This window comes from Lingula anatina, chromosome 1 (genome assembly GCF_051362555.1).
Source record: "Lingula anatina isolate TDL-2025a chromosome 1, LinAna3.0, whole genome shotgun sequence".
Classification (NCBI taxonomy): domain Eukaryota; kingdom Metazoa; phylum Brachiopoda; class Lingulata; order Lingulida; family Lingulidae; genus Lingula; species Lingula anatina.
Window position 1 is genome coordinate 13,199,430 of NC_141767.1, and position 14,338 is coordinate 13,213,767.

The 14,338-nt window shown below is 33.9% G+C and overlaps 1 protein-coding gene across 1 annotated transcript; it reads left to right on the forward strand.

Annotated features, from left to right (window-relative positions):
• The first annotated feature begins 1,748 nt into the window (after positions 1-1,748).
• Positions 1,749-14,153, forward strand: LOC106171195 (uncharacterized). The gene is made up of 8 exons (XM_087003090.1): positions 1,749-1,903; positions 3,609-3,763; positions 8,892-9,756; positions 10,108-10,277; positions 10,704-10,884; positions 11,192-11,229; positions 11,396-11,447; positions 11,596-14,153. Exons 1-8 carry the CDS (start codon positions 1,885-1,887, stop codon positions 11,628-11,630), a joined length of 1,515 nt encoding a protein of 504 aa, XP_086859216.1. The 5' UTR covers positions 1,749-1,884; the 3' UTR covers positions 11,631-14,153.
• Positions 14,154-14,338: the final 185 nt, after the last annotated feature.

A 14,338-nucleotide genomic window follows, 5' to 3' on the forward strand; every position in this document is an offset into this window, starting at 1 on the left:
TATCCAGGTAGATTCCAGTATCAGGGCTTTAAAAACTATTACAATGTTCAGCAAGCCCAGCAGGTTTCTTTACACTGATGAATATCAAAATATTCTTCTTACTCAAATGAATTCTAAATATATAAATGGAAAAAGATATCAACAGGTCACAGTATAAAGGGACAGTCGGGCTCATCATTGATCAACAATGGAAATTAAGATCGATATGTAGTTGCTGACATAAAAGAAATCTCTTTGTAATTTTTTGTTATTAATTTCTGTTGACATATCTCAAATAATGACACTGACGATTTCACGAACTTTTTAAAGATGGTCTGACTTTGCACTAATACTGTACGTTGTGAAATAAGCCAGATACATAAACTTATTTTACAGAGTATATGCTGCATTACTTGCACATCGTTTTACTTATGGGGACTTTAAAGGAAATTAAGATGTTATCTTTTAAGTATAGCATAAAATATATAAGGTAGGCCTACTTATGGAGTATTAGCTACCTCCAACTCGTACCAGTTAATCCAGTAGCGATATTTCCCTAAATTCAGTTACATGTATGTACTGACCTTGATCAATGTCTCTATTCAAAAATAATAGTTCGACAATTTACTAAAAGAATTCTAGTTTTTAATAATAATAATAATAATAATAATAATAATAATAATTTTAAAACCGCACTTAACATGCATTTCATTGCTGTTTTCATAAAAATAAAGAGAATCTAAGACCTTAGAAAAAATCGATTGAAAGTGAGACACTAAAATTAATAGACCTAATGTAAAGGATAATTACATGTTAAGACATAGCCCTAACTTAAAACGCTGTGAAAACGGAATTTTATGATGAGATTAAAACGTAAAACCAGCTGAAAAACTAAAAAATGTTAGAAAGTGGACTTAAGTGCAAAAGTAAAAAAGTTGACAGACTTCGTGACTGGTAGGCCTACCCTCTTCTTATATCAAGGACCTCTAAAACAGCAAACAAAATTGAAGTATAAATTTGTAATAAACCACATGTACTAGCGGTCAGTGGACCTTAATTACATATTCCTTATCAAAACATTCAAAACTGTTGCATCATTTTGCCAAGTGGGGGTCATTGATTAGAAACAAAATATTCTGAGGTACGCTACGGTACCTGAAGGTACTAGACGTGTAAGATGACCTAACGCAATGGTTATGCAACAGTTTATAATGACATATCAAATAATCATGGTTAAGTAAATGCTGCGTTGCAGAGGTTATGCAGGGACAGATAAACCAATCACATTTATTTGACTTGTAGTATTGATTCATTTGTAGTATTGATTCATTTGCATAACTGCGGCTATAACCAAAAGCTACACGGGTAGAGCAGTGGTCAGATTTTGGTTAAAGCTCACCTGGGTTAACTTGGGTTGCATAGGCCTACTTTACATACAGGTAATAGCCTTATCCAGGTAGATTCCAGTATCAGGGCTTAAATAACTATTACAATGTTCAACGAGCCCAGCAGGTTTCTTTACACTGATAATTACCAAAATATTCATCTTACTCAAATGAATTTTAAATATATAAAGGAAAAAAGATACTAACAGGTCAACTACAGTATCAAAACTGATTCGCTGAGTGGATAATGCAGTTACCGAGGAACAAAAAGAATGTAACTGATATTCAAAATTTATTCTGCTTTTAGACTGTGTTAAAACTGCATACCTAGTGAGGGGATGCTTACGGTCAATGTGGGAACTATATTTAAGAAGCCCATCTTGTGCTAGCATTGTACATCGATGCCAGTTGTTTTGTTTTTCAAACATAGGTCTGTGGTGCAGAAGTTTTAGCTATGAGTTGAAGAAGGGACGTGATATTGCCAGACAGACGCATTATTTTACTGCATCATTGTATCTTTATGCCTTTTACAAAGAATGGTAAGATAATTATCCCTGTAGTAATTAAATTGTGTGGGGTAATGTTAACATCATCCGAAAGTTCCTTTTTGGGTTAATACATGTACGTGTAGTTGCCTGTAGGCTATAGAATGTAGCACAGGAATTTTTGCTTTAGCACCCCTGTTTACGTTTTTTGATATGTTATATATGTGCTAAAGCATGAAAAATATAGGTAAAGCAATGCACTTGTGTTCTCTTAGTCTTCACAAAATCACCATTTCCTCGATCAATACACCCTCTAACAGGCATTACCTTGATTACTAGTAGTCACTTAATCCAAAAACTGCATAAAAAGACTAAATAGTACCACAAGTCTACCATAATGGGAAAAACAGTTGGATATTTGAATTTAATAAGATACCTATGTCCATGCCAGTACATATCAGAATCATCAGTAGGAGTGATAACGCATGAATTTTCGCGCTACAAAGGAACATGTACATGTACATAAAAGAGATTTTTTATCAGTCTGGTACTATTTTATGTTTTAAATGCAGTCATGCTGAATCAAATAATTTTGATAAAACTTGGGGATGAATTGGCCCAAAAGGGCCAGCAGTCATTCAAACTCACCCTTCTGAAGTGCACAAAATATTTCAAGCATCAGTTCTCAAATAGGTCCACACAACTTATACACAGTAACAACATCATTCAGCAAATATTTGCCTCTACTGCATTTCTACATGCCTGAATGATTCAAAACATTTCTTACTCTCAAAACAACATATGCAGTAACCTTTATGAGAATTGGAAGTAAAACAAATAAAATACTTGTTGGAATTAAAACAATGCATTCAAATAAAACTCGCGAGTGAATTAATACAGTAAATATGCCTGTTGCTTGCCAGCAATTTTAGGTGGGGGGGGGGGGGGGGTCATTTTCAGAAAAAGAAGACCTTTTTACCATGTATGGCTTAGTACTGTTATAATATTAAACTTAGTTAAATGACACCTCCCCTCTCATCTCATTGACCCCCCTAAGAATTTGTCATCTATTAAATGAACTGCCTTAGCATATATCATATCACATAATCTTTATGGACAGCGTGAAATGACACCTGCTGGTACCCACTGCAAGGAATTCTCTACATATCTTTGCTGCACAGACAGCCAAACAGCCAGCCCTAGAAAAAAGAATAAGAAAAAAGTATTGAAATTAGTTGAAAATTTTGTAATACACAAGTATGGAGTTCCCCATTACAAAATGCAAATCAGATGATGTTTGATATTTAAATATGTGTGACAGTGTATATTTTTGTAGTGATCTGATTGTTATTTGATAAGTCATAACATTTTGTGCACATAACTGTGAGAAAGTCACTGTTGCAAATGAAGCTTGTCAGCCTTTGAATCTTCATTGCACATGCATATACATGTGTTTTGTTCACATGTGGAATATGCATATTAATGAGTACTAATTCAAAAAATGGCAAATGTCTTTCAGTGCAAGGCAATTTCATGAAGCTCCAAAGATGGTCTAGAAACATGCCATTTTTAGCATCTTTCTGTAAAGGGGTACTTCAAACAGCTATAACTTTTTAAAAAAGATTTACAAGGCTTTTTAATAGGTATTAGGTCTTATTCTTGCTTTGGTATATATATTTTTGAGAATTCTGTGATGTAGTGGTAGATGACCTGGATGTCTTGGCTTGGATTGACCCAGCACCCATCTTCTGGATTTCAGATGTCAGAAGAGCCATTGAAGTTCTGGAATGGTTGGCAGAAGAGCTCAGGACCCCTGCTGATGCCCACCACAGGCTGGCAGTGGTGTCCATGCTGAGGGTGCTCAAGACACAGCTGTTCAGTGCTCTGGTGGACATCTATGAGGACTATGAAGGGGTACAGTGTTTTTTTTTTTTTTTTTTTGAAAAATTTCAGTATAAGAAAGTACATATACCCAAGTATGGTAAATGCACACTGCATACTCACTCTCTCTCTTACACACACTCTCTCTCTCACACACACGAATACAAGTTTATAATCTCATGAACAATAGGTGTAATAATAATAATAATAATAATAATAATAATAATAATAATAATAATAAAGATCGATACCACAATGTATTCATCCATAACTACAACATATTATTAAACAAGCAAAAAGTGCAAAATATTAGTTTGCTGAAGCTAATTAAATTCAAACATGTCTGACCAATTTTCCCATTTTTTTTCAAAGTTTGTTAAATTTAGCTTTTTTAATGCATTGAATTTTTCTATTATAAATTGATCCTTTATGTAATTTATGAGTGAAGAAAGACGCATACATTCTTTCTTTTTGAAACTTTTGTAAATATAAAATTTCGTACAAAGAATAACAAAATTAATTGGGCTGTTTGGGTTTGTTGGATAGCCGAAAATGATGCATTTTTCATTAAAGGTAATGTTTTTATTCGTTCTGTTAAAGATGTAAGCTTTCAGTTCTTCCCAAATTTTTTTACTATACGCGCATTGGAAGAAAGTATGCGAAATGTCTTCCCTTGCAACACCACAAAGAGAACAGACGTCATCGTTTTCAATCCCTATAGTTTTTAAATATGATTTAACAGGCAGGAGCCTATGTATTATGCGGTATTGGAACCACTGCAGTTTGGTGTTCTTTGTTGTTTCGAAACAGTTCTTATAGACATCTTTCCAATGTACATCAAAATTTGACTTTGTGTTCCATTTTTTTTCATTTGTCATTCGTGTAGCTGGCTTGTAGAGAGTTTGATAAAAGTCTCTACAGCCTTTACTATGTTTGATAAGAAGCTCTATTGCTTGAGGCAAAAAAGGGTGAGAGGTGATCTCAAGAACATCGTTATGCGTTTTATTCATAAGCCTGTGCTTAATAGAGTTTCGTATACCATAAAATGTGAGCGCACAACAGTTTTGTAGGCTAAATTTTTGTTCAAATTCTTCCTTTGTTAAAATTCTGTTATTTTCAAGAAAATCGCTAACAATTTTGACGCCTTTGTTAAACCATTTTCTTATAAACACAGGCTTGCCCCCAATCTTAAAATTATCATTATACCAAATCGGCTCCACAGATATTATACTTTTTCTTTCTAGTAAGCGTGTTAACACCAATTTCCAGGAAACCAGAACATCTTTCCAAAAACAGTTACTACAATCCTTAATAAGCTTGTCTAGATATGCATTCCCAAAAGTAAATATATAACTTATTACATCTCGATCAAAAATAGCTTGGAGAAGTGGAGCATATATGTTGTCTGTCTGATAAATTCTTCTAATCCAAGTACATTTAAGAGAAGCAATAAAGTCAAATAAATCTAGCATCTTAAGACCACCTTGTTCATAATTACCAGTTATTACACTCCTTTTCACTTTTTCCGTCTTTTTGCCCCATATAAATTGAAAGAACATTGTGTTTAGTAATTTCATGTATGTTTCATCTGGATTGGGAAGGGAAATGAATAGGTGGTTTAACATGGGTACAACCAGGGTTTTCAGTACAGTGATTTTGCCAATGGGCGTCAAAGGTCTCCTTTCCCATTGTTGCAACATTCTTTTAATTTTTACGATGTATTGTTCAAAATTAGTTTTTATCATATCCTGCAAATTCAATGTAAATTCAATACCTAACAAATTAAAACTGTCATAAACCCAATTCATCTTCCATCTTACATGGTGAAACACCTCCTTGCTAAACTTTTTTGCGCCAATCCAAATTAGTTTAGTCTTACTCTTATTTATCGCCAAACCTGATATTTTTGAAAAGAAATCAAGTGTATTAAATGCTGCAAGAAATGAGAGTCTGCTGCCGTTGAGAATGAGGGTAGTGTCGTCAGCATATTGTGATATTCTAAATTCTGTATTCTCTATCTTTATACCAGTAATATCACTATTATTCTTGATCAATAACGAAAGTATTTCAGCACATAAAATAAAAATGTACGGGGAGAGGGGGTCACCCTGACGGCATCCTCTCGAGATTCTGAAGTACTCGGATAAATGACCGCACTGACTAATGGAGGCGCTGCAGTCAAAATTTAATATCCCAAACCATTTTTTAATTGCGTCACCAAAATTAAAGAAATCCAGTACATTAATTATAAAATCCCAGTCAACCGAATCGAAAGCCTTTTCAAAATCAATCAAAACAAGCAAGCCTGGAATATTTCGTTTTTCTGTGATGTGCATTAGGTCATATATCAACCGTGTGTTTTCTCCTATATAGCGGCCAGCTAAAAACCCAGTTTGAGAAGGGGAAATTAGTTTGTCTAATACAGTTTTCATTCGTTCAGCTATACATCCGGATATTAGTTTATAAAATACATTTAATAATGTTATAGGTCGCCAATTTTGTAAAAATTTTCTATTCTTGTCCCCTTTCGGGATACAAGTAATAATGCCGAGTTTCTGGCTAGTTGGTAACCTTTCTTTACGAAATACTTCATTTACCGTTCTGACCATAAATTCTTTCAAATCTGACCAAAAAAATTTGTAAAACTCAGTTGTAAAACCGTCGGAACCCGGAGATTTGTTATTCTTCATTTTCTTTAGGACTGTAAGAAGTTCTGTCTTGGAGATTTCTCCCTGTAGCAGTTCTTTTTCGGTATCATTTAATTTAGGCACGTTAAATTGGTCAAGAAGGACTCGAAGATCAGTTTTTTCTACAAATTCTTTTTTTGAGGAATACAGACGCTCATAAAATAATTTAGCTTCATTAAGTATTTCCTTTTGATCAAAAATAACAGTACCGTCTTGCAGTTCTAGATTTTGTATAGTTTTGTTCACGTAATGTCTAGATTCTAGAAAACAGAAGTATTTTGTCGGCTTCTCACCTTCTTCCACCCACCTTGCTTTTGCTCGCAAAAGGATACCTTTTAGTTTCTTCTGTCTTATGTTTTTCAATTCTGTCTTTTTTGCTTCCAATAGATCTGAAATGTCTTGGAATTGAGGATTAGTTTCTAGTTCATTTATTGAGTTTTCCAAATCATTTTCGAGTTTACAGGATTGCTTATTTCTGTAAGAGGAATATGATATAGTCGCGCCTCTAATTTCCATTAAAAGAGTTTCAAAAAATAGCGAGTCATCAATTATGAAGGTAATAGACCTGTTCGGAATGTCCTCTATATGTTCCAAATTATATACGGGGATTGTATACTGTCTCTTAACTTTTAATATCGTTTCCTTAATTTTAGTTACATATTCCACGTCATTTAAGAGAGTATTATTAAAGATCCAAGTCCCCCTGCCTTTGATGAATTTATTTAATTTTAGTTCTAGTATTATTGATGAGTGGTCAGAACGGTAACCTGCATTTATAGAAATGTTGTTTACAGAATTTTGTAGGTTATCGGCAATCAAGAAAAAATCGAGCCTAGCTTGCCTCAACGGATTCCTTCTTCTCCACGTAAACCTTCTTTCTCCTGGATACAATACTCTGAAAAAGTCAATTATATCAAGATCATTCATTATTTCAATTACTTTCTTCCTTGCTCTGGGGTTATTTACATGACGGTAATTGCTTGAATCTAGCACCGGGTCTAAAACGAGATTAAAATCTCCACAGATGATAAAGTTTTCATTATTAAAATCGACAATAGTTTGTCGTATTTGTTCGTAGAAATCAGGGCTATCTCTATTAGGACCATATATGTTAATTAAAGTAAATCGGACTTTGTTTATACCAATATCCAACGCTAAGAGATTGCCATCATTTGTTTTTTGTTCTTTAAAAAATTCAAACTCGAAGTTATTATTAATTAGAATGGCCACCCCTCGGGCATTTGTAGAAAAGGAGTTAAAGTAACCCTTGTAACCCCATTCTAAAACTGCTCGTTTCTCATCTTCTGTGCTAAAATGCGTGTCTTGCAAACACAAAATATGGTAGTTTTTAGTTCTATAAAAATTTAGGACATCTCTTCTCTTCTCCGGGGTGCCCAGGCCTTGACAATTACAGGAGACTACCTTTATCGGGTTTATCGTGTCCTTCATACGGCTCTAAAAGTGAAAAGAAGTGTATAAATACATATGCTGGTATATATATATATATATATATATATACATATATATATAATTATAAACCTGCATTCTACTGTGATATACCAGGGTCTAGCATAATGTGACCCATGTGTAAAGACGCTTAATAGTCTAGGATAACCTAAAGAAAACACACTATAAGGGAATACATTGTGGCATTGTATAACCAAACAGCTAATTATCAACATCCACACACTCAGCCACACACTCACTGTCAAATGACTACCACACAGATGCATTGAGAAACAACATGCACATGCACACGTATTAACTGTCATTGAACTACTAACTATATACAGTTCACGCTACAGTCCCCGCTCTTTATTAAGCTAACACGTTAAATTGTCATAAGGGGGGGGGGGGGGGGGGGGGGGGGGGGGGGGGTACAGTGTTTAGCAGTTAGACATGTAGAGATGTTCATCTTATACGTAGCTTAGACATTTTCTGGGTTGTGATCTACGCTTAGTTTCTGAAAAAATACCTAAAATTAATATTTCAAAGTTGAATATTGAACACTTTTATTACAAAGGATGTTTTGTGCATTATTCAGCACTGAGGTTGTTGTACATTCACTACACCAACAAAGAATTGTGTATATTTCATCATTTTTTGTATAATGTAGTTTTATCTCAGTTTATATCTGATTGATAAAGAAAGTGCACCAAAGTTCAATAAACTTTTTTTTATAATGAAAAAATTGTCAAAATATAATTTATAAACTATTTTAAAAACTCTTTATCATATCATGTCATGTTAATGGCCAAAACAAGTGATTGGAAACCCTGTATCAATCCCATTAATGGTTCTCAAAAATGCAAATATCCCTTACAGTTGCATCATAGGTCACATGATTATGTGATTATGCTGTCACATTCAGAAAGGCCTTTAATTCCTGGTCTGCATATTAAAATCAGGGTCAGTATATCATTTTCTAATTCACTCAGCTGATTAACTTCTGTTATTGTTTTTTTTTTCTTTAGACAATCCAGGAGGCAGCTCCTCCACCTCCACCCCCAAATCTGGAAGAAATTTTTGGTATGTTGAAAATTCAGCCAAGGGTACGACAGGATCATGGGCAGTCTATTTCATTAGAAGGTAGTGTTACCTCTCCTGCTCAGAGCCACAGGGATGTGGGCGTGTCTCCATTCAGTACACCCCCAGGGAGTGTGTCTGAGTTCTTCCAACCTACAATTGATGTGCTGCCTCCACAGGAACAGGAGGTGCACTTAACATTACAAACCCCAAGACCTGCAATAAGTGACTCCCATGATAGTGGGCATGTATATGGACACTCCCACACTAGTGTAGCAAACAAAAGACAAAATGGGCATTTAAGAGCAAACACTTTGAATTCAGCCACCTTGCCACACCCTGGACAGCAGAGCAGTGTCCACCAAGAGTATGGTAGTCCATTTGGGGCCAGGGTTTTGGACGCTGCAACTAGTTTGCCTGATATCTCTATGAACAGAAATGGACACAGTCATATGGATTCTCCTGTACTTTCCATGGGTCACAGGAGTACCAAAAAGTCGCACACAAGATCTGGGTTAAGATCAAGCAATACTCACAGTGACCATGACAGTAGACTTTCCAGTGAAGACTATGTTACACATGATGATGATACAGTTTACTTCAAGGATGAAGATTACTATTCGTCTGACAATCATCTGGATGGCAGTTATGATGGAGACATTAGAAAGGTAACTTGGAACAAGGCTAATGTTGGATTTAGTGCCCATGCTGCTAGTGGTAGTGATCCTGTCAACTCTGTCATTCCTGAAGATCGACGTCTGCGATGGGAAGATTACAGAGATCTGGGTGCTCAGGTTTCTGGGGGTGAATCAGGTATTAATAACTTTTGTTTAATAAAATATTGACATCTGCTTTGTGAAAAAAGTGTTTCTTTTTAAATGATGAGTCATGAGTTTTTATGATTGTGTAAATCCTTTTACATGCCCCAGCTGACTTATATATATTAATCATAAAATGAATCTTATACTGTGCACTAAAAATTGTTGGAATAACCCACAAATGCCTGTGTAACTTTTTTAAAAGCAAATTTTACTGCCTTGGTTGATATGCTTTGCTGTTAGGTATTTGTCTCTTTCTTATATAATATCTTAAAATAAATGTTAATTTCTTGATTAATGGTTGAAAGCAACATTTGCTGTAATATTCCCAATTTTTTTTATGAAGTTGGCATCCTGAATCGGTTGTTGGCCTCCTCTGCCACTGAACTTGCCAGCCCCACAGATGTCAAGACAGGCAGCACTCAGAGTACACAGAAACATGTCAGAGAGGAAAGACAAGAGGATGAAGGATTCTATTCTCCAAGTCATCGTTCTAAAGATCATTCCAGGAGCAAGGTAATGCCCAGGGTTCAGTTTCAAATAATATACAGTCACACATATTTTTTTGTTTTTTTTTCCAGATATTTTTTCTGTTTGCTTAGTTTATGAATCACTGGCCTTCAAAAACTGGTGCTTCAAAATGTTTGTTAAGACTGCAGTCTTTGGTGTTTTAATTAAAGCACAAATTATTATTTTAGATTTTAAGTCACTGAACTAGTGTCTTGCATGTAAGATAATAAGAAAATGCCCCTTTGAATGAAAATGCAATTAAGTAAGGTGATTTAAAGTGGTACGTTTGTGGTCTGTTTTAAGGAATTTAAGTACAGATGTTCATTTAGTATTTGATGAATTTTGCTGCGCAAGAAAGATTATTGTCATGCCCATTTTTGTACCGTTTTTTTAGGTTTATAGACAGTGATTTATTTATCCTAACTATTTCAGATGTATCTCCCCTCAGAGCCAAGAATGGTTGAGTTGTTTAAGGGTGATCAGGGGTTTGGGTTCAGTCTTGTAGGCTCCACAGAGACAGGGTCCTATGTCACTGGCATCCTGCCAGGTGGGCCCTGTGATGGTGTCCTGTACAGAGGAGACCAGATTATTATGGTCAATAATATGAAGATAGGTAATTCTCAAACTTTGCAACTGAGTGGTGTTAAAGCAAATAAGTGAAAGTTCTTCAAAGTTTCATTTTTGAAGACCAGTGGTGTCTCCCAGCCCTTTTGTTTTGTGTTCCAGAAATATACTGATGCAGTTTGTTTTTCTGCTGGTGCTTCAAATATGTGGTTAAGTAAAGTTGCCAGTTGATCTTGGAACATTTCTTTCTATTCTGCTGTTATCATGTTATGTTAATCATTGATGTTAACTTAAAGAAATTTTGTTTGGAATCATTCAGATGTATTGATTTATCAGTACATATCCTTTCATTTTAGACCGAATGTCCTATGTGAAGACAGCACAACTTTTCAAGGTGATATATTTTCTGTCTGTGATAATGTCATGTAATGTCATTTGTAAAGGAAAGTGAAAATAATTTTAATTAATCATTATTAATATTTGAAATGACTAACAAGTTATGTTAGCACTTATTTTTTCAGTCTTACATTTTCTTAAGATCAGATTCTTGTATTTTCCAGTCCATTCCTGCAGCATCTTCAGTAATGTTGATGGTAAAACACAATAGAAAAGGTATGCATTGCCATAAGGAAAACATTCTTCAGTTTATCAGATGATTAATTTTTTTTAATTTAAAATGCCAGATTACATATATAACATTTTGTTTTGTCTGTCTGGGAAAAAGTTATATTATACTCATCTGGAACCTGTTTGTTTTAAGGTTTGGAGGAGTTGGAAGCTGTCCTTTCTGATTGACCTTCCTATCACCGCACTAAGTCTTCCACAGATTTCCATGACAGAAAGCTCATCTGAAGTAATAACCAGAGGATGCCTTGTTTACTGATGCCATTTGATAAAAGAAGTACTAAATTTTGCTTTGTTTATTATTATTATTTTGTTTTTTGGAAAAGTTATTTTTGAGGGGGTTTATGTTTAGGTGAATACCTTTGTGCAACTCTACTTTTTGGGTTGTTTGTTTACAATGTTTGCTTACCTAAGTGCTTTTGCATGCGCATTTTGCAAGGTACGATTGTATGTAATGGAGGTTCTATTTCTTTGATGGGACAGCTTTCAGAACTGTCTGATGCTTTTACTCACTTATTAAGGAGTCCCCTCATTTTTGGACTTGGAATTTTTACATGTTGTTTAATATTATATTATATAGGGTTAAAAATTAGAACCTGTGCAAAGTAACTCTGTACATAAATCACGAAAAGATTTATTCTGTATGTGATCACTGTTTCCATCTTTATTTACTTGTGATTTTTATCAGAGGTGTCTTCGTTGTATTGCACTAATTTGTAGTGGTAATATCATTTCATTAATGAAGTATAGGCCTTGCAATAAGATTTACTATAATTTCACCAGTGGCTTAAAATTATTTTACTGGGGTGGAAAAAGTGTTACTTATTATAAAATACTCCTTCAATCCCAATTCAATTTATACATCAGTTTGGTTTTTTATGATGGTATTAAATTTTAACAGCCTTGTCTTTCTTCAGTTTGGTATTTGACACCACTCTCCTTATATCTGTATATCATATTAGTTTTATTTCTTCATTTTTAACTAATTCTAATAATGAATCTATCATATATTATTGAATTTAGTTATTATTAATTGCATTCCAAATACATGAAATAGCCATGTTTATGTTGATATTTTATAACAAGTAAAATCAGATTTTACATTTATTGTATACTTCATTCAAATTGTATGAAATTCAGGTATATTTTGATTGAATTATGGTGGCATTCCATTATAACTTTTGCCAATCAGTTAAATCCATTGAAGGGGAATGCTTACACCAGAAATAATATTTGTTAAGGTTTTTATTATTGTGATCAGTGTTATGTAAAAAGAGGGGATTGCATGTTTTTGTTTAGGTATAAGATATTATTGGGATTTATTTTTGTTTAATTAAGTGTTCTGCCTTAAAGTGTACAAATGAAACAATCATCATTTATATTGTGCATTAGGCTTTCTCATCCCCTGGTTCTTTAGAAACAAAACAGAGAACTTGAGATCCAATATCACCTGAAATTGACTCAACTGTCATATATTCTAGCTGTCACCGGCACAAGACAGTTGAAGATCAGTAATTACAGCAAGTCATTTAGCACTATAATAGTTTGCAACCACGGGTTAATCATCTGTGTTGTTTGCAGAGGAATTACAAAGGTTGTTTTTCTGATTACAATAAATAAGGTATCCCCAACAATTTAACATACAAGTCCTAGGTTTAAATTTGAACACAAGATGAACAGCCAGTATCATGGTGAAGCCTATCAGAAGTGTGGGTTTTTCTCGTCACTGTGAATGCTAGGAAGATGTAAATGATTACTTTATGATACTAGATGTTCAGGCCAGATATTCACTTTGTATTGTAACCAAAACAGCTCATTTTGTGTTATTATTTTTACTGGGTAGAGGGATTTAAAAAAAACATTTCCTTTTTTAAAATCATTTTACACTTTATACATGCCATCTGTTCTTGTTCAACATGATTCTTGTGCATCCAAGCAATATTGATTCCATCTTTATATTATTTTACTTTAGTTTGTAGGATGTTTATGCTTGATTTGTTGATTTTTGTCAATATTTATTATCAAGTTAGTTTATGAGCAATAAGGAGCAAATAATAATGTTATTATTAAATTGATTTAAAATTTATTTCAAAACTATTGTTATACATATTAGTTTTTGCTGTTATTATGTTTTAAAGATGAATAATGTAGCACGTTGGATACAAAACAAATGGTGTTATGTGGAAATTTTGCAGATCTGACCTGTTATCATTTACAAAACTACTGCAAATATTATGGTTCAATTCTTTATTATTATTGTAGTCAAATCAAAACCCTGAAAATGATTGAGTGATCATGTCAGGTTTTCACATGTTAATACTCAAAGACTTGTATTGTCAAGAACCATTGACACTAATATTATACGCAAAGTAGCACACTTGATTCCCAAACAAGTAAAACGCCACTGGTTTAGGGTTCTTTTTCAGATATGGCTAATTTATTTAATTACAGATGTTAAGTAGTAGCATTTATAAAACCTACCATATGCAATTATTACGAATACTAAATTTAAAGATGGTTTTCTTATGCTTTCAAAACTCACTGCTGTTAGACATAATATGGTAAGCTTTTTTAGATTAAATTGAGTTTGAATTGTTTGGGGAAAGATAGTTTAGCTATTATCAATGTTAGTTGATTGTGATACTTATAACATATCAAATGCAAACTGATAGCAATAAAATGTTAGCAATATTATGAAGACTGAGGTGTTATTTCTACTAATTTCAATGGCTGAAGTTGTCTGAGTTTTCACCTCAGGAGCTAGTAGTTGAATTGACCACTGGCCAGAGTATATCTTAGACTATCAAATGCCTTTTTGGAACAGGGTGCAGACAAACTGATTAAGGTGCCTCTTATCTTGTCAATATATTATTTTAATG